At 51.1% G+C, this 21,768-nt stretch overlaps 1 protein-coding gene across 5 annotated transcripts in view; it reads left to right on the top strand.

Moving 5' to 3' along the window:
- The first annotated feature begins 899 nt into the window (after positions 1–899).
- NFRKB (nuclear factor related to kappaB binding protein) overlaps positions 900–21,768 on the top strand; it is a 40,199-nt gene continuing 19,330 nt past the window's right edge. For 3 of the 5 annotated variants that reach the window (XM_031443380.2, XM_064482222.1, XM_064482221.1), the window contains exons 1-22: positions 900–973; positions 3,226–3,381; positions 5,750–5,951; positions 7,936–8,063; positions 8,709–8,883; positions 9,319–9,456; positions 10,024–10,097; positions 10,847–10,931; positions 11,290–11,470; positions 11,710–11,818; positions 12,047–12,173; positions 12,399–12,464; positions 15,707–15,786; positions 15,876–15,922; positions 17,152–17,212; positions 17,643–17,817; positions 18,690–18,796; positions 19,162–19,285; positions 19,464–19,543; positions 19,665–19,885; positions 19,985–20,237; positions 20,656–20,868. In XM_031443380.2, coding sequence (XP_031299240.2) covers positions 3,247–3,381; positions 5,750–5,951; positions 7,936–8,063; positions 8,709–8,883; positions 9,319–9,456; positions 10,024–10,097; positions 10,847–10,931; positions 11,290–11,470; positions 11,710–11,818; positions 12,047–12,173; positions 12,399–12,464; positions 15,707–15,786; positions 15,876–15,922; positions 17,152–17,212; positions 17,643–17,817; positions 18,690–18,796; positions 19,162–19,285; positions 19,464–19,543; positions 19,665–19,885; positions 19,985–20,237; positions 20,656–20,868 — 2,781 coding nt within the window. In that variant the 5' untranslated portion in view covers positions 900–973; positions 3,226–3,246. The remainder of the gene's footprint in view (positions 974–3,225; positions 3,382–5,749; positions 5,952–7,935; positions 8,064–8,708; positions 8,884–9,318; positions 9,457–10,023; positions 10,098–10,846; positions 10,932–11,289; positions 11,471–11,709; positions 11,819–12,046; positions 12,174–12,398; positions 12,465–15,706; positions 15,787–15,875; positions 15,923–17,151; positions 17,213–17,642; positions 17,818–18,689; positions 18,797–19,161; positions 19,286–19,463; positions 19,544–19,664; positions 19,886–19,984; positions 20,238–20,655; positions 20,869–21,768) is intronic. The other 2 variants (XM_031443382.2, XM_031443381.2) reach the window with 2 other exon arrangements.

Below are 21,768 nucleotides of genomic sequence, written 5' to 3'. Positions count from 1 at the left end.
TGTTTTGAGTCTGGTGTGGTCAGAGACGCAAGGTAAGGGAATTTATAGATGACAACTGTGGAATGATGTTCCTCTGTCCTTGCACTTGATGGTTTCTAATTTGAGACCCCTCCCAACAGTCTCACGGGAACTAGGGGCAGGCACGCAGCCAGCAGGGGAACAGAGATTGGTCTTTATTGGGAAACCACTATTTTCCAACAAGGGAGGAACATTAGTTTGGCTCACCAGTTTGACGTATTTTCATCCAATCTAGAGAACTGATGGTCTCTGCATGGCTGGTTGGCAGTAGTTGTGGAATAAGCGGTTTGAAGCTGTTCTAAGTAAAAATTAATGAAGAAGAAAGGGCCCTAGATTCTCAACAAGAGGAAGGCTATTGAGCTTGATTTAACATATATTTCTTCGATGTCTGTACTTTATTTCCAGACCGCGAGGGTCCAGGGCCACAAGAGAGAAATGGGCTATGCTGGGGCTGGGGGTGGGTGGTGGGCACAGGCTTTCTCCTCTATGAAACTCAAGAAACCGCAAAATGGGAACTAATAGTGCACCCAGCTGTGGTATCATACTGGGTGGAAAGTACTCAGCATAGTGCCTGGAGCAGGGTATGCGCTCTGCAAACGTTAGTTAATAAAATTGCATTCACTCACTCACTCTTGGGCTCCGGAGCCTCAATTCGCGGCCGGGTAAAGACTAGCGACACCGTCTTTGCCCTCCGAGAGCTTCTAAACCAGGTGAAACCAACAGGATAACTGCAGACTGCATCCCAAGCCTCAGCCAAGCGGGTTTCTGCAGCTCTAGGCTCCGCCCCACATGCCCCGCCCCCGGCGCCCCCAAGCCCCGCCCCGCGCAGCCCCGCCTCTTCCGCCGCCCGCGCCCGGAGCGTGCACGCACCCAGACGCCTTGCGGGAGCGAGCGCGTCCGGGAGCCCACGGGCCGAGAAGCGCCGCGGGTGAGGAGACCCGCGCCCGCGGCGCGGGTAAGTGCGGGCCAGGGGCGCCGGAAGGGTCAAAGTGTTTCCGGGGAGCGGAGGGAGGGAGCAAGCGGTGGGTCTCCGAGGGTCGCTGTCCCCGGGGGCGCGGGGCCGGGGAGCCGGCGGGAGCCGGGGGCCCGCTGGGTGGGGGTTAGGGTTAGGCGCGGTGTGGGGGAGGGGCCGCGGGCGCGGAGGTGCAGTTCAGGGGGGCGGACCTGGGCCTTGGGCCCGGGCGGGGCTGGCTGGGTGGGCTGTGCAGCAGGGGCGACCGATTTGGAGCCGGCGGTTGTTCCGGAAGGACCCGGGGTGTTAGCTTCTGCGTTGGGGAGGGTCCAGAAGGAAGGTTATCCCCGGTGCAGAGGAGAGGCCATTGGGGGAGACCTTCCTGGTCTGCTAATGAGGTCCAGGCCGCCACAAGACTTAGAAATCCTCGGCTTCCGGGGTTCCAACCCTTTGGCTGCTGTCTGATTTTTGTATTTTGAGGTCCTCTTCAGAATTGTAGCAGGGCAAAGGTTGACACTCCAATAGGTTAAATTTAGCTACACATCCACCTTAGTTGAAGAAACTTGGGAGCAAGTTGTGGAACAGGTGTTCGTCCTAAGAATCAGGTAGAGCACTGGCTTTGCAGCTGTTACCTATTCTGTGCCAGTTCTGTTCAGCGGGCTTTATTCTGAGCATCAAGTTGCATCTACATTTTTCTTTTTTTAAGTTTTGTTAACTGCGAATGTCACATGCTTTCTCACCTGCTTCAGTCATTTAGGCACCAGGAGTATTCAGGATGCGCAGTTCACCATGTGCTGAAGGGTGATGGTGCCCAGTGGCTTGGGGGCCGTGCAGCTGCTTTGAACACTCATCTTTCTGCTGTATCTTTACTTAGATCTGACGTCTCTTCCAGATAACTTGAAATAATTAGTGGAAAGGTGCTTATTTTAGCAATAGTTATTACAGGTCTGCCCTTTATCATTTGAGAGTTTCAGTATGAGATGTCGTTAGGTGACTACGTTAAGTTATACGAATGCATCCACCTGGAGATTATTCATTGCATGATTCTAGGATTGGAAATAACAGTAGAGAGGACCTGGTCCAGCTCCTCTTCATCTTATAGATAAGGAGATTGACACCTGGTGAGGTAAGATTTGCCCAAGGTCCCTGAGATCAGGCTAGAAGTTTGGTGTTTTAACTGTTAAATCTTTTTTTTTTCCTTTCCATTTGGTAGGAATCAGAGATAGAGAATGGATTTAGCATGTTTGTAGAGAGATTGAGTAGCAGCTCCCTGTGGGCCTGTTAACTTTGTTCAATCCCGTGGTCTCAGCTTTATGAGCTGTTCTCTGAAAGTATCTTCATGTGCACTTTTCTAAAGGTGGTCAGCAGTGTTCAGTTATTACAGGAGGGAGAAAAATATCCTCACATTTACATGGTTATAAATATCAAATGGACCAACTAAAGAGGGGTTGGCCACTGACTTTGCTGGCTGTCGGTGTCATGTCTTGGAGCCTCCAGAGTTTATGTGGATGAATAAAGTCCTATTAAGGTACTTCTTTTTCCTGATTTAAATTGAGAGTTTATCCAGGAGGTATTGTGCATATGTTAAGAACATGGGTTTGCCATCATGCAGACCTGAGTTTCAGTCCTACCTTTGGGGTTAGGCAAGTTACTTATCTACTTTGGTCCTGGGTTTTCCTGTCTGTAATAGATGTAATACCCCTGTCTTGCACGCTTGTAAGGATTGAATGAGGTATACGAAAGGCCTGGCACTTAGAATACCCTCGTTAAGTAATGTAGTGTTACTGTCTGGACTTTACTAGTCTATGTGGATTTTCATTGAATTTTCTTTTGTGAAGGAACAACAAAGAATTAATTGCTAAAACAGAACTCTACAGTATTAAATAAATTGTGTTATAGTAGATTATTGGCCTGGGAAGTCTAAATTACGGACTCTGATGTATTGATCATTTAATCTTTGAGTCTCATTTTGTTTGTGTGTAAAATGAAGGCATAAGAAATTTTATACATTTGGGAGTTACTGTAGAAGCATTCTGAGTAGCGAGAGATCCTCCTAGAAAAGATCTGAAATTCAGAGGAGGATTCAGTGGTAGAAGGGCAGGCGAGCCGTTGAGCTGTAGTTAGGGTGTGAGAATAAGGTGTGAGAATGGATTTGAGATCCAGTATTCTGGTCCAGAATATTTTTTGACGTCAATCAGATCCCTGGGATTTCTGCTTTTCTGTCTCAAGGTGTGACTGCATTTTTTTTTGTCTAGGTTACCCGTGGAACATAAGCAATGGATTCCTTGGACCACATGCTGACGGACCCCTTGGAACTGGGCCCGTGTGGGGATGGCCATGGCACGCGGATCATGGAGGACTGCCTCCTGGGGGGCACCAGGGTGAGCCTGCCGGAGGACCTTCTGGAGGATGTGAGTAGTGACATCGACACTCTTCTCCTCTCTGTTGTTCTTAGCCTTTTCCACACTCGGCAACTTTTCAGTCCTTTGTACTCCCTTCTGTTTAATTTTCTACATTGTAGCCCAAATGATCTCTCTCTTTTTTTTTTAAAGTGTAGAGTCTATTTAATACTCTGACTAAGGAAGAAAGTGTAAGCTACATCCTGTTGTATGTTTAATAACATGTTAACTTGATAATGGGGCATAAGGCATATTTTAATAGGATGATTTTTAGCAATTAACAAGAAGTTTTATACTTAAGGGCAGAATTATATATATGTTTATCTTAGAATGCTCACTTACGTTGCGAATCAGGAAACAAAGCCCAAACATATTATCTCTGTCCATAAGGTAAGCAGCCCTCTAGTCAGTTAATAGTATGGGCCCTGGGATAGCATATCAGTGTGCTTTTGATCATGGCAGACAGCTGTGCGGGCATCATTGTTATTAAGGTGGCTGCCATTAATAGGTGCTTATTATGTACAAGGCACTGGGTATGCTAAATCCTGTATTTGTTATAATTTTTTTTTTGGAAGGGGAGGTAATTTGATTGATTGATTGATTGATTTTAATGGAGGTACGGGGTGTTGAACTCAGAACCTCATGTATGCTAAGCACACACTCTACCACTGAGCTATACCCTCCCCCTAAATCTTGCATTAATTTATTTTTAAAAAAATTTTTGGGAGGGGAGGTAATTAGGTTTATTTATTTATTTTTAATGGAGATACTGGGGATTGAACCCAGGACCTTGTGCATGCTAGGCATGCACTGTATCACTGAGCTATACCCTCCCTCCCTAAATCGTGCATTTATTTATCTTATTTATTTGGCCGTAGTTCAAACATACAGATAGGTGTAGAGTATCATGCAGCAAACATCTGTGCATCATTCAATTTTGGGTAATTTCATTTAGTCATAACTGGTTCAGGTTTTTCTTTCATGGTGTGTTAAACATTGTAGATGAAATTTTGCCCTCATCTTAGTCTCTCTCCCACCTGAAGTAACAGCTACTGAAATTGGTATATAGCTTTCCCATCCATGTTTTCTTTGCACACTCTTTCAAGTAAATCTCTGTATGTCATTCATTCAGTCAGTAAACACTTATTTAAGTCCCTACTTTGTGCCAGACACTGAGATGCCAGGAATAAAGTCATGTGCAGAAATAGGTTTGCAGGGGAAGGTCTTGGATGAGCAGGGAGCCAGAGGTGCTTTGTTGCATGTGTGCTGCTGACAAGCCTGGTAGGTGGTTGGATTTCTGGGTTGTCTCCTGCTTAAACCCCTCAGTGTCCCCTTGGTGCTCTTAGGAGGAGTCACGAGTACTCAGCATGTGTCCAGCTCCCTTGCTCCTCCTCACCGTCTGCTGCTTCCCTTTCGCTCCCTGTCGTTGTGCTAGCCAAATGTTGCCTAAACTCTTCTTTTAATTAAAAATTGGAAGGTAGCACACATGATGCACATACGTACAGCTTAAGCAGTAATGAAATACCCATGTAGCCACCACTTGGTTTGAGAAATAGAATGCCACCAGTACCGCTCAAGCCCCGGACCCCTCCCCGTCTCCTCCCCCTCCATTCCCTCCACAGGTGGTTGCTCTCCTTTGTTGTGTGTTAATTCTTCTCTTTTTATGGCTTTGCTCTGGATTTTTAACCCTCCTGCCTCAGCATGTTTTTCCCTTTCCTTATCCCTTGCTGTCTTAAATGTTACTCCGTCTGGAAGGTGTTCTCTGGGATGTGTGCTTCTCCTGTGTACTTACAGGTAAACTGCATTGTGATGGCTTGTTTAACTGTTCTTCCTTCCTCCAGTCAGCCTCTGCGCTAGTGCATCTGAGCCCTCGGCTCGCAGGTGTCCCGCACGCGATTGCTGAGAGTGAAGCAGTGACAGTAAACTCAGCAGGTGTCCTCGGCTGCCCAACTTCTCTCCTGCCATGTTGACTTTTTCTGCCACTCATTTTAAGCTGAACCAAGGTGTCCTCCATCTTAACCCTTGTCAGCAGAACTGGTTTCCACATGGACTTGTATCTGCTGGGCTCATTTTCCTGTTGTTATTTACTGTTGAGGGTAAGAGTGTGGCTTACATGTAATCTTTACTAATCTCTTAAGTTTTGAGAGTTGAGTAAAGATCAATGGAATTTTAGTTTGTTTAAAAAAATGTGAAAACCTGGATGATAGTGATGGTTGCCCAACAGTGTGAGAGCGCTTAATGCCGCTGAACCAACCGTACGTGCAGTAATGGACAAAATGGTAAATTTTATGTCGTGTATGTTTTACCACTTATGTACGAAAAACTGAAAAACTTAAATTTTTTCTTATTTACTTTCCTCCTGCTTTTCCTGATTCTCCAGCCTGAGATATTCTTTGATGTGGTCAGTCTCTCAACGTGGCGGGAAGTCCTAAGTGACTGTCAGCGTGAGCACCTCCAGCAGTTTCTGCCCCACTTTCCTGAAGATGGAATCCAGCAGCAAAACCAGCTCATCCTCGCCCTGTTCAGTGGGGAGAACTTCCGCTTTGGGAACCCTCTGCACATTGCACAGAAGCTTTTCCGAGGTGTGTAGCAGAGAATTCTCTTTTTGAGAGGGGTGGAGGGTGGGAACACACCCAGTTACACTTTGTTCTCATGCACAGACACCGATCCGGAGCGGTTTCCGTGCAACACTTTGCTGCCTGGGCTGTTCTTTTTTTAATGAAAATGTTTAACTTATGCTGGAAACACATGAATCATAATTGTATTGTTCATTGATTTGTTATAATATGAACTCAACTGTGTAGCCACCACGCTGGCTTACCCTTTGTTCTACCGCATGTACATGTGTGTGTGTGTGTGATGCACATGCACACACTTCCTGCAGAAATCCTGACCCTTAACCACCAAGCACTTCAGCAGGATGTATGTCCTAATGGGACATCCTTCCACATAACTGCAGTCTTGCTCTCACACCCAAGAAACTTTACATTGAACAAACAATATCCTGAAATACCCCATATTCAGATTTTCTCAATTGTTCCCAAATGTCATTTGTAGTTGGCTTTTAAATCCAGGATCCAGTCCAGTATAATGTATGTTTGGATCTCGTGTCTTGTAGCCCCATGAATCTATGGCCCTCTGCCTCTTTCCCTTGTTTTTCAAAATAGTGACATTTGTGATTTACAAAACATCCTGCTTTCTGGGGTATTCTTGCTGCTTCATCATTAGGTTTGGGTTAAATGTTTTGCCATGAGTACAAGAGGGGAAATGTCATTTCTTTCCCACCCCACCTCAGGGGGCGTGTGATGTCAGTCTTTGCATTGCTGGTTATGACGTTTTTGACCACTGGGTTATGTGGTGGCTGCCAGGCCTGCTGACGGCAGAGGTGCTTTTTTCCCTTTATAATTAAGAAGCAATCTGTAGGATGATACCTAGAGACCATGTGATAATTTATTTCCCAAAAGCCTTTGTTTTACCCAGTGGTTTAGCTTCCACTGGTCCTTCCCTGAATCGGTTATTACATTGGGGATTCCACAGTGGTTTGGGACCACTCTTTTAAGTCACAGTTTGCTCTCCATCCTGTGGAGAGGAACAGAGGAAGCTCTTCCCTGGCCCCTTCCTGGAGTGACTTTGCTGTGGCAGAAGGCCCTGAAAGACAGCACATCTTGAGTTTTGGACCACTTGACAGCTGCAGGAGGACCGGAGGGAACAGGCTGTCTCAAACCTCATTACCCTAGGGCTTTAAAAGAGCATTTCCTCTTTTGGTGGGTTATTAAGGAGGATTCCCCTGGCCACTTTCCTTTTTTTCTTTTTTTTTTTTTTTTTAATAATACACCAAAAAAAGTTTTAATGGTCCCCAATATATATACGTAACAACTAAGCATACACTTGGGAGAAAAAAAAAATCAAAAACCAAAATGAAACAAAAAAATTAGGACACAAATGACCACATCTAGAATTCCACTCTCTCTCTGGCCACTTTTCTTGGCTGTCAGACGTCCCGTTTCCCTACAACAGGCCGCGTAACGTGGTTAGAAGTTGGGCTCTGGAGCTGGACCACCTGGGTTCAAATCTGGTTGCCCCTTCTATTAGCTGTGTGACCTTGGGCCAGTTACTTAAGTTCTCTATGCCTTGGGCTGTGCACCTGTAAGTAAGATGGGCATGTGGAAGTGCTGTCTTTATGGGCTGTGGGAGGATGAGGTGAGTTAATGACACAGGGCCCTCACACAGTGCCAGCTGGTTGCCAGGTCCTGCTCTGGTGTTGGCTGTCACTGCTTACCTTGGAATGGTCACTTCTTTCTCTTATTCTTCAGTGACCCCTTCCCCCACGTAGCTTCTCACTCTTCACAGTCGTCCCAGGTTTTCCTCAGAGCACTCGGGAGAGTTGAGTCTCATTTTCGGGCTGGCTCGGTGGTTTCCTGTCTCTCCCGCTGGGCGGCAGGCTCCACGTGGACACGATCCCCCTGCCCCGCGCGCTGTGCTCTCGTCAGCACAGAGCTGACTGCGTTTCCAGGGCGTGTGACGTGTTTGTTGACAGCGTGTCCGCGGTGGCCTCTGCTCTTTCAGACGGACACTTCAACCCCGAGGTGGTCAAGTACCGGCAGCTGTGCTTCAAGTCTCAGTACAAGCGCTACCTGAGCTCCCAGCAGCAGTATTTCCACCGGCTGCTGCGGCAGATCCTGGCCTCTCGGAACGTGAGTGCAGCGGGGCGGGGGCCGTGCCCCGGTGGCGGGAGAGGCGGGGCGGGGAGGGGCAGAACAGAAGAATGCCACCTGTGAGGCCCTGACACAGCTCAGTGTATCTGTCTTTCTCACGACCCGTTCTGAGATGTGTCCTAATTTTAGAGGTGAACGTGAGAAAAAAGACTACATCGTAAAATCGATGAAGTGTAGCTTCAGCGTTTACCAAGAAAGAGAGGCGGCTGCTGGCTCCGTGGTGGGTTGTGAGGGAGAACCAGGTCGCTCTGAGGCTGCCAGGGCAGGGTGGCGGGGGTGCCCGACGGGGACGAAGTGCACCAGGCTCGGCACCCCCGGATCTGGACCTGTCTTGGGATTCTTCGGGGCGAAGTTGTTCTGGATCTAAGTGGTTCTTTAAGCTTCTTTATGAAAATATTTGGGTGTCTGGTGTAGGTATTCATTCTTGATGGAGCAGTCCAACACGCAGATTTGGGATTTTTCGTCGTTTAGTAATAACACAAACCCTTTGTCTTTGGGCATGTTCATGTGCGAGCCTCTTTGTGACGGGGAGGGAGTTGAGCTTGCGACACAGTGACGAGAACCAGGTGTAGACTTGGGAATGTGCCAGAGCAGGCTTTGGCTGAGGCCTGTCCGCTCTTCCAGGACCTCCTGGAGATGGCCCGGCGCAGCGGCCCCGCCCCGCCCTGCCGGCAGAAGCGCCCGTCCCCATCCCGCACACCCGAGGAGCGGGAGTGGCGCACCCAGCAGCGCTACTTGAAGGTGTTGCGGGAAGTAAAGGAGGAGTGCGGGGACACGGCCCTGTCCTCTGATGAAGAGGGTGAGTGTCCTTGGGCTCTGGCGGGCTGGGCACCCGTCCACACCCACAGCCTGTTGTCTGGTTGGAGCCAGTGGTAGCGTTTCCTCCCAGCAAGGAGGTGTCCCCGCGGTCTGTGGGTGGAGGGTCGGGGCTCAACCCGGAGACACTCCCGTCAGGTGTCAGGTGGGGGCGCTCTCAGCAGGCTCTCTGGTCCCGCGGTGCCACTTGAGGGACTGCTTTTCCCCTCACAGGAGAGGAGTAGTGCCTGTCGGCCCCGCAGTGCAGCCCCACCGCTCTTGAAGTCTCTCTTCCTGGAAGAGCCGTTTAAGTGACCTGAGTGCTCCAGCCGTCTGGGGAGGGTCAGGAAGGACGGGGGAGCCCAGCCTCCCTCTTGTTGGCTTAGCCTTCTTGAACCCAAATGGCCACTTATTCAGTCTCCCCTATTGGAGTCCACAGCCACGTTGGATTTACAAGAAAAATTTTCTTTTGAAGATCTCAGCTCGTGGCTTCCGAGCTCTCCAGCACGCTCTCCTAGCCCCGCGGTGCCCCTGAGGGTGGTGCCCACACTCTGCACCACGGACATGAAAACCGCAGGTGAGCATGAGCGGCTGCCGTGGGTTCCTCCCGCCAGGGGAGCGGAGCGGGGTTCCTGAGAGTTAGGAGATTTGGAGCAGGTTTTGTGTGGTTCCACTTTTTCACAAGTAGCTAGGCCAGCCGGCCTTCCTGCCTTTGCTTTGAAATTTACCCCAGGAACTGATCAGCTGGCATTTTGGCCTAAAGAAAGCAGAATCCTCAGTCAAAATAACAATACTAAGAGACGATTCAATAGTAGAACAGAAGGGGTACCAGAGCCAGAGCGGTTTCTTGGCATGTCTGTGGAATTAGAGAACGTTTTAATCAGGAGATGAATCCAAGAAGAATGTTAAGAAACTTGCAGGTGTTTTAGGAGTAGCTAAGGGTCGTCTCTGAGGTCACTGTTACTGACCAACGTACAGAAGAGCTGCAGAGTGAGCCTGTGGCTGTCGGTCCTTGCAGCACCGAGGTCAGAAGGGAAACTCAGGAAATACCTTACTTTCGAATATTGCAAGTGACCAGAAAGCAGTGAATTTGAGTGTTGTGGGAGTGAACAACCATTGTGTGGCTTGGTTCCTCTTCTCTCAGATAAGCTAGAGCTGGGGGAGAGTGACCTGAAGGTCATGCTGAGGAAGCACCACGAGAAACGGAAATACCAGCCGGTAAGACGGGGACTGGGGTCTGATCTCTCCAGATCTGGTGTCCCCTTTCCTTATCCTTGGGGGCAGGAGCAGCATGGGAGGCCCGTTTCCATCAGGGATGTGAGGAGAAGACTGATGCTTTGATTGCATAGGGCGTCTTAGCGCGCCGTCGGGTCCACTCTTTAGGACGGCGCTGCTGTGTGAGGCTCATGGAGCTCGTCTCCAGTCCTGTGGCTGCTGAGCAGCAGAGCCAGGCGTCGGGCCTGGGTTCCTCCCGCTTGTTCCGTTCCTGCCCCTCCAGTCCACCACATTGAGGTGGCGCCAAGCCAGAGCATAGTGGAGGAGGAGAGGCAGGCAGTCGGTCTCCTGTGGAGCGGCGAGCTGGGAAGAGCCCCATGCTGGAGTTAGAACTGAGTTCTGTCTCTGTCCTTGCCACTTACTGTGATGGGCAAATCCCTGATGTCTCTGAACCCCACTTTCAGTCTTTGTAAACTACACTGCTACTTAACCAGACAGTTAGAAGAGCATGTGAGGTGAGAGGTGCGAAAGAGCTCTGTCAGCTTTAAGTGCCGGGTGTGAGCAGTTGGAGCTGGGCTCTCCCTGCCCTGTCATGAGGAGCAAATAGTTCTTAACTCTGTCCGTTTAAGTTCAGTATGATTTCCTCAAGTGCACCTGACGTCTCATTGTATCTGTTAGGTAAGCTGGCAAAATGATCAACAGTTGTAGCTCCTTTTCGGGGCCTCCGTGACGAATCTCACTCTCATGTCTAGGATCACCCGGATCTTTTGACGGGGGACCTGACTCTCAGTGACATCATGATGCGAGTCAATGCTGGCAGGAAGGGCTCTCTGGCAGGTAAATGGTGGCCCCCAGAGGAGGCTGTTGTCTGGCTGTGGTGTTGCATTACACCCGTCGGCATGTTGCAAAAAAAGATGAAACCACCGCATCCTTCTTACTGGTGACCTTTGTTTTGTTATTGCCTCTTTCAGATTTATAGGTAGACAGTGAGTATAAAACCAGTACAACAGATCATTGAGTCTTTAAATCACTCATTGGGTTTGGTTTAAAATCAAAACAGAACAAAACTACATGTCTTCTTACTGAGATTTTTCTTTTACTTCTCAGCTTCGGCAAAATAATACGCAGATAATACTCGTCGTTTCCTGGTGTAGAAAATGCAGTTCTGTGACTTGTGTTGCTTTTTTCTCTCCAGCCCTGTATGACTTGGCTGTCCTTAAAAAAAAGGTTAAGGAAAAAGAAGAAAGGAAGAAGAAAAAAATAAAAATGATCAAATCAGAGACAGAGGATCTGGTTGAACCCCTGAGCAGCGCTGAAGGGCTTCCACCCCTCTCCCAGGCTCCATCCCCACTGGCCATACCTGTTATCAAAGAGGAGTAAGTGAGCGACAGGGGTGACCAGTCAGGCATGCTCCCAGGGCTGGTGCTCGCTGTGCGAGCTGTGAGCTGGGCTGGGTTGACCCTGTGAGCCTTGAGTCCCAGGGGTCCTGGGGAAAGTGTATATTGTGGTCCTCTACTGAACTTTCTTATGACTGCTAGGAGGCTCGGAGGGCCTAAAGCAACCTGGGGGTGTCTTGGTCTTTTTGGTGGTTCTCAGATTTTTCTTCCCTCGTTAGGCCTCTTGAAGACCTCAAGCCTTGCCTTGGAATCAATGAGATATCTTCCAGCTTCTTCTCTCTTCTGTTGGAGATCTTGCTGCTGGAGGGGCAGACCAGTCTCCCTATGGTAAGCCTTTTTGGAAAAGTCAGGTATACATCGAAGTTTCAGGTTGTGGACATCTTCAGTGGTCTGTGGCTCGAGAAGCAGAGCTCTGGGTCCCCCCTGAGCTCCGCAGCAGACTGAGTCTATGACCTGGGCACACTGGACGAACACAGCCAGCTTGTTCCGGCGCAGCCGTGGGATGGCTGGTGTAGAGTAGAACTCTGACTGGCTTCTGCCTTTACTTTCCCTCAGTTGGAGGAGCGAGTTTTGGACTGGCAGTCCTCTCCGGCCAGCTCCCTTAATAGCTGGTTCTCTGCGGCCCCCAACTGGGCAGAGTTGGTGTTACCAGCCCTGCAGTGTCTTGCTGGAGAAAGCCGCGGTAAGGTACTTCTTTCTGGGGAGTCAGTATCCCCTCCCCGCCCACCTCCCAGTCTAAGAAATCCTCGTAGTAAGCTGAAGCTGGGCTGGTGAAATCATCCTGGCTTTGCAGGGTGCTGTCCTGAGGGCCATTAGCGTGGGGAGGTCGGAGCCGGGTTGCCTGTTGCTCTCGGTTTAGCGTTCTCTCGGACCTGCGCGGCTTGTTTATGGGCTCCGTTTCTTGCAGCTATGCCTTCCGGTTTCTCTCCCTTTGTTGAGTTCAAAGAGAAGACTCAGCAGTGGAAGTTGCTTGGTGAGTAACGCACGCCACTACCTGTAACAGATTGTCCTTCTGTTTCCTCCCCTGAGCTGCTTGTGCCTTCCAGTCAGTACAGGCCAGGGGAGTGTTGAATAGGGCGGTAGTAACCCTTGTTTTGCTCAGTAGAAGAATCCTTCAGGACCCCTCTGGGGCTCACGAGGTCTGCATTCACCCCATCGGGTGTGGCTGCGGTGGCCTTGCCCTTCGCTGTGACGCCCGCTGGGGCTGGTGGAGTTGAAACCTGCAGGGGTGTTCTACGGCAGCTCCTGCGTTTCCGTCAGCCACGTCTACGGTTTTAGATTAACTTGTAGCAAAGAAATTACTTTCCTTCCTAAGGTGGGCTTTGCTACTGAGGACGACGTGTTGGGCAGCCCCGAGCAAGCTGTTTCTGAAGAACAGGCTCCCTTTGTTGCAAATGTGGGAGGTCCCAAGTGCAGTGTAAGTTGTGGTGACGTGCGCCTAAAATAACTTGGTGACGGTTACCTGGGCAGGGGGTGATCAGAGGAAGACGCAGTGTTGGTCTGGGGAAGCACACATGCCTGTCCAGTGTCTGTGAGGAAAGCAGAAGGTTCATTCATTCTTTGCAGCGTGTATTCAGCCTCTGGGTGTCAGGCACCGTGGTACGTGCTGGGCATGTAATGGTTTGTAAGTTAGACAGTGTGCTCCCCTCTTGGAGTTTAAGGTTTGTTTGGGGGACAAATACTCATTTAAATGAAATAAGCTTATACATTCTGTGAGGGAAAATGCTAGAAGGCGTGCGCGTCTGTGATGAGGCATTGGTGTGTGCAGAGTCAGCGCTTTCCTGAGAAAGGTGATTTGAGCAGAGGTGTCAGCGGTGACCCGGGATGAGCTGGGTGGGGGGTTGGAAGCACTCCCTGTGGAGGGAGCAGTGTGGGTCGGGGATGCCAGGGAGACGGGATTTAAGGTCACACAAGCTTGCGTAGAGATGATGCTAATCTGGACCCAGACAGGGAGAATGGGTGAATTTGGGAAAGTTTTAGGTGGTGAGAGCCAGAGGACCGGGTTATGGATTGGACATGGTGAGTGAAGGAGGAGGGCTGACAGGCATCACTTCTGCTAGATTGGTACGTGGTGGGCAGGGGTCCTGCCAGCAGCAGAGGTGGCCTTGGAGGACGTCCAGGCTTGGGTGAGGGGGACAGTCATGAGTGTGGTCTTGGACAAGCTGCCTTTGAAGTACTGAGGTGGAGAAGCTGACTAGGCAGTGGGATGGGTGGGTTGAGGGTCCAGACCAGAGGGTCAGGGTGGAGAGCTGTGGGCACACACCGAGTGCTTGGAGCCGGAGGCCTGGGGGGAAAGTGTTAGGAGAGAAGAGGGCCTCGGACTAAACCTTGAGAAGCTCCGCGGTGGAGGAGGCGGAGTGAGGACACGTGGAGAGGCAGTGACTGCAGAGTCAGGAGGTAGGGAGTGGTCACTGGCCTTGACTGTTCCTGGAAGGTTTAGGAAGATGAAGACGGGGTTTGTGGACATGGAAGAAGTGATGAGTTTTTTGGAGGAGTCATTCGTTAGTGGGGTGACGAGGGTTAGGTTGCTGGCAAGCTGATGGCTGTTCGTGAGGCCAATTCGTAGTGTCTTCAGCTTGTGGGCCAGGAGCTTTTGGCTGCAGCCGCTCAGCTCTGCCCTGTGCAGCACAGCCGCAGACAGTGTGAACCAGTGGCCACGCAGCTCTGTTTACAGAGCAATTCGCTGACCTTCGTGTCCCCGGTGGAGACCTGTACACACATATCGGGGCTCCCTTTCCTGCAGCCACGTGAATGCTTCCCAGCACCCCCCGTTACAGAGCCAGTGAATCGACTGCATTTTCTAGCGGCTTAGCGGGGGAGGGGAGGTCAGGAAGGGGGCCTGGTGGCCAAGAGAGGACTTTCTAAAATTTTATTATTTTTTTAAATTTCAACAATATTTTATTGTTTAATGGAAGTACTGGGGGTTGAACCCAGGACTGTGTGTGTGCTAAGCATGCACTCTACCCCTGAGCTCTACCCTCCCCCACCACAAGAGGACTTTTTTTTAAAACTGAGAGAAACTTAGAGTGTGTCTAAGTGTTGATGGAGATGATACGAAGCGGAGAAGGGAAAGTCAATCGTACAAATTCTGATGCCAGTGGGTCAGCCTCAGATGGCAGGAGGCGGCTCCTCTGTTTTCGTTGCGGGGGAGAGACTTGGTGCACAGCAGTGGGCTTGTAGGTTTTATTTGCGGGAAGTTTGAGGGGGTTTGGTCAGACGGCTTTTCTGTGTGAAGTGGGAGGGAGAGCGGCGAGCTCAGCTGTGAGCGGGAAGGGAGGTTGACAAGAGTGGGGACAGTTGTTCTAGAGCGAGTGGGGAACCAGCTTGTCAGAGATGTGGTTAGCTCGCTGGGCAGACGGAGGGCCCATGGGGGCTGCTCACACTCGTGTATAGAGGTGTCCTTTGCTTTCCTCTGGGTTTTCTTTCTGGCAGCCCTCAGCTGCCTGAGTTGAAACTTGGAGAAGGTGGATAGTGCAGAATTTGAGCTTTGCTCGAGGGCAGTGGTGCAGATGGGAGAGAGGGGCCTTAGGTGTTACTGTGCCTGTTATTGAGATGGTGGGCGTGGACCCAGAGCTGAATTGGGGAAGACAGGGCTGATGGGAGCAGGGAACTGGGGTGTTTGGACTGGCAGTTGAGACCGGGTAGCATGTCGATGGGAGAGGTAAACACGCAGCAAGCGGAGGGGAGGCTGTTGTGGCTGGAGAGCAGGATGTGTGAAGGTTCTCGGCCCTGAGTGTGTGCTGCAGCTGTTTGGGAATCTTCTCAAAAAATGCTGATGCCTGGACTTCACCCACAGGGTTTTCGATTAACTGCCTGAGTAGGGCCCTGGCATTCATTGTAAAACGTTTCTGGGTAATTCTCATGCACAGCTAGAGTTGAGAAACACTGGATTAGGCGTTTTGAAGGTGGAGCAGCTTTGGGCAATGACAGTCCGGTTGTGGTTGTGGGAGTGAGTGGCTGGGGTGCAGTGGAGGGAGGGGGGCCCTGGGGTCACATGACTGAGCCTTGAGGATGCTGGGTGGACCGTGTTCCATGCGGACATTTCAGGTTAATTTTCGTGAGTGGTGTCACATGGGATCCCGAAGCCCTTCTGCATGTGGACGCCCAGGCGGAGGGTCGTCCGTGCGCAGGACCGTTGCTGCAGGTCCCGGCAAGTTACAGCAAGCGAGGAGAAAGGGAATCTTACTATTTTTTGCCTTTTTGCTTTTTTAATAGGCCAGTCCCAAGATAATGAAAAGGAGTTAGCTGCCCTCTTCCAGCTGTGGCTAGAAACCAAAGACCAGGCCTTCTGTAAGGTACAGTTTTCAGGAAATACCAGCTCTCTCTGTTGGGCTTCCAGAACCCTTGAGTCCATCCACCTGTGCCTGTTTTCCTTTTTCTCCAGCAAGAAAATGAAGACAGCTCAGATGCCACGATGCCTGTTCCTCGGGTGTGAGTATAATGCTGTGATGGGGGGTGGTTAGTGTGTCAGAGCTGTCGTGGGCTTGAGAGGTGCCGGGGGTCCATGGACCCTTCCCTGCCTCAGCCTCCCCAGGGGGGCAGCACACTCCCACCGGTAGAGTTGCCCAAGGGGCCTTTGAGGGGTGCTGTCCGCCTGTAGGTGCCTGCTTTTTCCCGAGCCCCTTCCTCAGTTCCCGCTGGAGAATGGTTCATCCAGCCCATCTTCCTCATTTTCCCTGTGAAGTGGAGGCAGGAGTCTGGGTGACTCTCTGAAGGTTAGTGACAGGACCCAGGCAGGGTTCAGGTCCCCCAGCCTCTCTTCCTGGGCTCTGTGGGTCACCCCAGGCGACGATGTCCAGCCTGTCGTGGCCCCTTTCTCCCTCAGCTTTGTTGAGATGGAATTGTGTGAGTCTAAGTGTGCAGTGTGAGTCTAAGTATGCAGTGTGTTGACTTTATGCATGCATGTAGTGAGGTGATGGCCACAGTAAGGGTAGTTAGCACATCTGCCACCTCACGTAATTATCAGGTTCTTTTCTTGCAGCGAGAACATGTAAGGTCTTTGTTAGCACCTTTCAGTGTGTGATGCAGTATTGCTGACTGCAGTCACCATGCTGTGCGTGAGGTCCCCAGGACTTTTTATAATTGGAAATCTGTACCCTTTGACCAGTATCTCCCCATTCCCCCCACCCCCAGCCCCCGGTAACTACCATTTTAGTCTCTGTTTCTGTGAGTTAGGTTTTTTTAGATTTCACATGGAAGTGATACCATACAGTAATTGTCTTTCTATGGGATTTATCTCACTTAGCCTAATACCCTCTAGATCCATCCATGTTGTTTCAAATGTCAGGATTTCCTTCTTTTTTTATGGCTGAGTAACACTCCACTGTGTGTGTGTGTGTGTGTGTTATGTGTATGTTTTCTCTATCCATTCGTCCACTGATAGACCTCTGTCATGATTGTTCCCATGTCTTGGCTCTTATAAATAATACAGTGAACATGGGGGTACAGCTATCTCCTCGAGATAGTGATTTCCTTTGGAAATATTCCCAGAAGTAGGGTTGTCGGATTGTGTGGTGGTTTTGTTCTCAGTTTTCTGAGGACCCTCCATACTGCTTTCCAGAAATAGAAAAAACAGTTGTAAAAAGAGGGCACTCGTGTTGCAGAGGGAGTGGCTCTGGCTGCTGGAAGGGGTGATAGATCCAGAATTCTTTGTGTTCCAGAAGAACTGACTATGTGGTGCGGCCCAGCACAGGAGAGGAGAAGCGAGCTTTTCAGGAGCAGGTAAGAAAAAGCTGGAATCTGGTGTAAATCTCTGCATCTTTGAGGCCACGTGGAGAGCTCTGAGCCTGGCTGTCCTTGCGTCCAGATTCTTGGAGGACACTCACACCCTTAACCTTAGCTGTTCTGTTGGGATTGTTTTGAGGGGGTAGTGATGGTGTGAGAAGGCAAATGAAAAAGGTTTTGATGCTTTTTCTTCCAGATACAAAACACACATTTACCGCTTGGTCCCTTTGCTAGTGACTGGCTTTTGGGGACCATCCTTTTCCCACTGTGGTCGGCTTGGTATTCCTCATGGAATAGCCTGTTTCCTTCCTGTTCTGAGGCCCCTTGCTGTTTGGGGGCTCTAGAGAGGACCCCCTTAATTCTGACTCGGGAGCCTTGCCCCTTCTCTTGCAGGAGCGTTACAGGAGCCTTGCCCCTTCTCTTGCAGGAGCGTTACAGGTACAGCCAGCCCCACAAGGCCTTCACCTTCCGCATGCACGGCTTCGAGTCTGTGGTGGGGCCTGTGAAGGGCGTGTTCGACAAGGAGACCTCGCTCAACAAGGCGCGAGAACACTCCCTGCTGCGGTCCGACCGGCCCGCCTACGTCACCATCCTGTCCCTGGGTGCGTGCCTGCCTTCGGTCTGCTGTACCCCTAGTCCCTGGGCGTGCCCCCGCCCCCATGGCGGAGGCTGGGAGGGTCAGTGCAGCTTCAGGAAGCTTTGGGGTTTGGGACACGGAGGGGCAGTTCTGCCTCCAGAGATGTGTGCCAGGAACCCGTGTTTCTTCCCTGGAGTCTAGGCCCACGTTTACATTCATTCAGGAGTTGTTCACAGGCTGCTGAACAGTTAGCTTAAGTACAGGAGTTTGCTTCCTCCAGACTAGGATTCCTTTAAAGAGGTTTTTAACCTTTTTTATGCCATGAATCTCTTAGGCAGTCTGGTGAAACCTCTGGACAGAATATCTTTCAATGCCTAAAATGCACAGAGTTGCAGAAGAAACCAATCATACTGAAATCATTATCAAAATATCCAAACAAATTTAGGGTGCAGAAATACGTGCGTTTTTGTTGCACTGTAAAGTGACAAGCCCTAGGAGCAGGTCTGATGGCTCCTGTGACCCCAGCCATTGTGAGTGGAAGTGAGACTTCGAGTTGCCTGTGGCTGTGCTAAGAAAATACCTAATTTCTGCTACGGCGTCGCAGCGCTGCCAGCTTGTGTTTTGTTACCTTTGTTCCTAATTGAAGGAAGTGCTGAATTTCAGTGAAAGTGGTCACTTTCTCCTGCCTGAGTTCCCGCACCCGCTGAATTCTCAGGGACCTTCAGCCTTGGCTGAGTGTGCAGGATGTGTGGGAGACTGTCCCCGGGGGCAGCGTCCGCCTGGTGGTGGGAGACTGTCCCCGGGGGCAGCATCCGCCTGGTGCTGGGTTGGCGTTGGGCATGGAGGCCCTCCCTGGGGAGCCCTGCTGACACTCGGCTTTGTGTTTTCCGGTGTCAGTCCGCGACGCCGCGGCCCGGCTGCCCAATGGCGAGGGCACACGGGCAGAGATCTGCGAGCTGCTCAAGGACTCCCAATTCCTGGCGCCGGACGTCACTAGCACTCAGGTAGGAGCAGACAAGAGCTTGAGTTTTCTTCCAGGATGGACGTGAGGTTGCTTATGGGGAAATACAAAGAACCTAAATTACATCAAACTGCCGGGGGAGGCGGAGGGAGGGCGTCTTGAACGGGAGCAGCTCTGACCCTGACCTCGCTGTCGGCAGCGTTTCTTTTTCAGCTTCTGCTGGAGGTTGCCTGCTCACATCCTGGGGGTGACAGCGCCCCATCTCCTGGGCCTTGTAGTGTCTCGTTTTGCCAAGTGACAGGGTGACCATGGGGGATGGGCCCTGTGTGTCAGCCGTGCCTCACACCCAGTGCTTTTCCGCTGGAATCCACGTCTGCCTTGCCCTCACCACTTTGCTCTGGGCTCCAGGTGAACACGGTAGTGAGCGGAGCCCTGGACCGGCTGCACTATGAGAAAGACCCGTGCGTGAAGTACGACATTGGGCGGAAGCTGTGGATCTACCTGCATCGCGACCGGAGCGAGGAGGAGTTCGGTGTGTGAGCTGCGGGCGATGTGCCCGCTAGACCAGGGCTGCCTCTGACTTGGTGCCCCACTTGCGTCCTTCTCGGTGGCATTTGGGCAGGACGTGGTTGTAGCCCTGGCTCTTAGAGGAGCCACTCCTGACTGTGCTGAGGTTAAGCCTTTACTGAAGCTTCCACTTTTGTTTGCAGAGCGGATCCACCAGGCCCAAGCAGCTGCAGCTAAAGCCAGAAAAGCCCTTCAGCAAAAGCCCAAGCCCCCGTCCAAGGTGGTAGGTGCCTCCTGGGGCGATGGCGGCCAGACCTTCCCTTAACACAGTGCGGCAGGAACCGCGGGGGCCGAGCCGGCCCTCCTCCCACCTGCGTGTGAATCCTCTTCTCTTCCGCTCACAGAAGTCCAGCAGCAAGGAGAGTTCGGTGAAGGTCCTCGGCGGTGGCCCTTCCGAGCAGAGCCAGATGAGCCTCAGTGACTCCAGCATGCCGCCCACCCCGGTCACGCCTGTGACCCCCACCACCCCCGCTTTGCCCGCCACCCCTATCTCCCCTCCGCCTGTGTCCTCAGTGAACAAAAGCGGCCCGACTGCTGTCTCAGAGCCAGCCAAATCTAGTTCAGGGTAAGTGCTTCCGTTCCCCTCCAGCTTTCTCCCTCCAGAGTCCTGTGAGTCCGCCTCCTGAGTTGTCTGTCTCCTGCTTCTTCTTGGTGTTCCCCACAGGGTTCTTCTCGTATCTTCCCCGACGATGCCACAGCTGGGGACCATGCTTTCCCCAGCTTCCAGCCAGACTCCACCAAGTTCTCAGGCAGCTGCCCGGGTTGTGAGCCACACTGGCTCGGCTGGGCTCCCCCAGGTGCGGGTGATGGCCCAGCCCGGCCTTCCTGCTGTGAATCAGCAGTCAGCGGGGCCAGCGCCCACCCTGCCACAGATTCGCGTTCCAGCCACTGCCACACAGACCAAAGTCGTGCCCCAGGTAAAGAGGGGCAGCAGGTGGGCCCGGGCTGGTCTGTGAGTCTAGCAGGCAGTCAGGACCTCCAGACCCGTGACTCTCAGTCTCAGGCTCCTTCCACTGTGCCTCTAGTCTTAGCCATGCCACTCACTGGCGTGATCTTAGAGAAGATCTCCTGCCTCAGTCTCCTTTACTTTAAAAGGGATGTAATACTTGTTCTCCGTGTGTAGGAATAAAATGCGATGTTAAATGTGAAAATGTTTCTGAAAATTAAGGTGTTCTACCCAAATATAAAGAAGTTAACTCTTAGAGAGCGTTGAGCCCTGGGCACTGTTAGGTTAGCAGTGCCTCAGAGGAACGCTTCTGGGTGGTGACAGGCTGGAGGCTCTGCGGTCTGCGTCTCAGTGTCTAATTAAGCTCCTGGCCTCCTGCCCCGAACCAGACAGTAATGGCCACCGTGCCGGTCAAAGCCCAGACTGCGGCGTCCACGGTGCAGCGGCCTGGACCCGGGCCGGCGGGGCTCACGGTGACGAGTCTCCCTGCAGCAGCCAACCCTGTGAGCAAGCCAGCCACCAGTTCCCCTGGGAGCTCCGCTCAGGGTGCTCCCACAGCTGCGGTCATTCAGAACGTCACGGGACAGAACATCATCAAGCAGGTAGGGGGGCGTCTCTCTGGGTGGGTCTGACTCCTTTGTCTGAAGAAATCAAAGGACGGTTGGACAGCGATGTAGTGATTTGTGATCTTTGGTCCTTAGGTCATAGGTATATTTATTTTATTTTATTTTGTCTTTAATTGAAGCGTAGTTGACTGACAGTGCTAGTTTCAGGTGTACAGCAAAGTGGTTCCCTTATACACACACGTACATCTATGTATTTTCAGATTCTTTTGTGTTATAGCTTATTATGAGAAATTGAAATTGTTCCCTGTGCTCTACAGTAGCAGGTCCTTGAGTTCATAAGTGTTTCAAGTGTGAGTTTCTACCAAGGGCAGTGCAAGTTTGGTAGATCCCAAAGGAATTTTTTGTGTGTTTCTTTTCATATAATTCAGCGTTTATTAGCTGAGTTTCTCGACTCAGCTAATGACTTTAACTTACTTAGTTAAAACCCTGTGGAGTAACCTGATAGACTTAATTGGCATTTCAGTTTACATCCATACAACTAGAGTATGTTTGTGCTTTCTTGGTTGTGAAAACGCAAGGGTAAGTGGTGAACTTGGAGGAATTGTCAGGTAGAAAAGCAGTGGAATGGTGATGGGAGCGCTTCCTGTGCATCTGCACCTGTCCCACCTGTTACAGATGCTAAACGTTGTGGTCCTTAAGATACCACAGGGTGCGCGCTTCTCTTGTCCCCGTTTTATACATGAAGCAGTGGAACCACTACTGATAAAGTGTCTTTTTTTTTTTTCATCAGACAAGTATTTATTGAGTGCTTTTTGTGTGCCCGGCACTGTCCAGCAGGGGCTTGCACAGGCTGGGGCTCAGAGTGTCACAGAGTCCGGGGACAGATAGGTACCTCGGGGTCAGCCGCAGCCAGGGCTGTGGGGATTGGTGAGCAGG

The sequence above is a fragment of the Camelus dromedarius genome, chromosome 34 (assembly GCF_036321535.1).
Source record: "Camelus dromedarius isolate mCamDro1 chromosome 34, mCamDro1.pat, whole genome shotgun sequence".
NCBI lineage: Eukaryota > Metazoa > Chordata > Mammalia > Artiodactyla > Camelidae > Camelus > Camelus dromedarius.
This window is presented reverse-complemented; position numbering and strand designations above follow the sequence as displayed.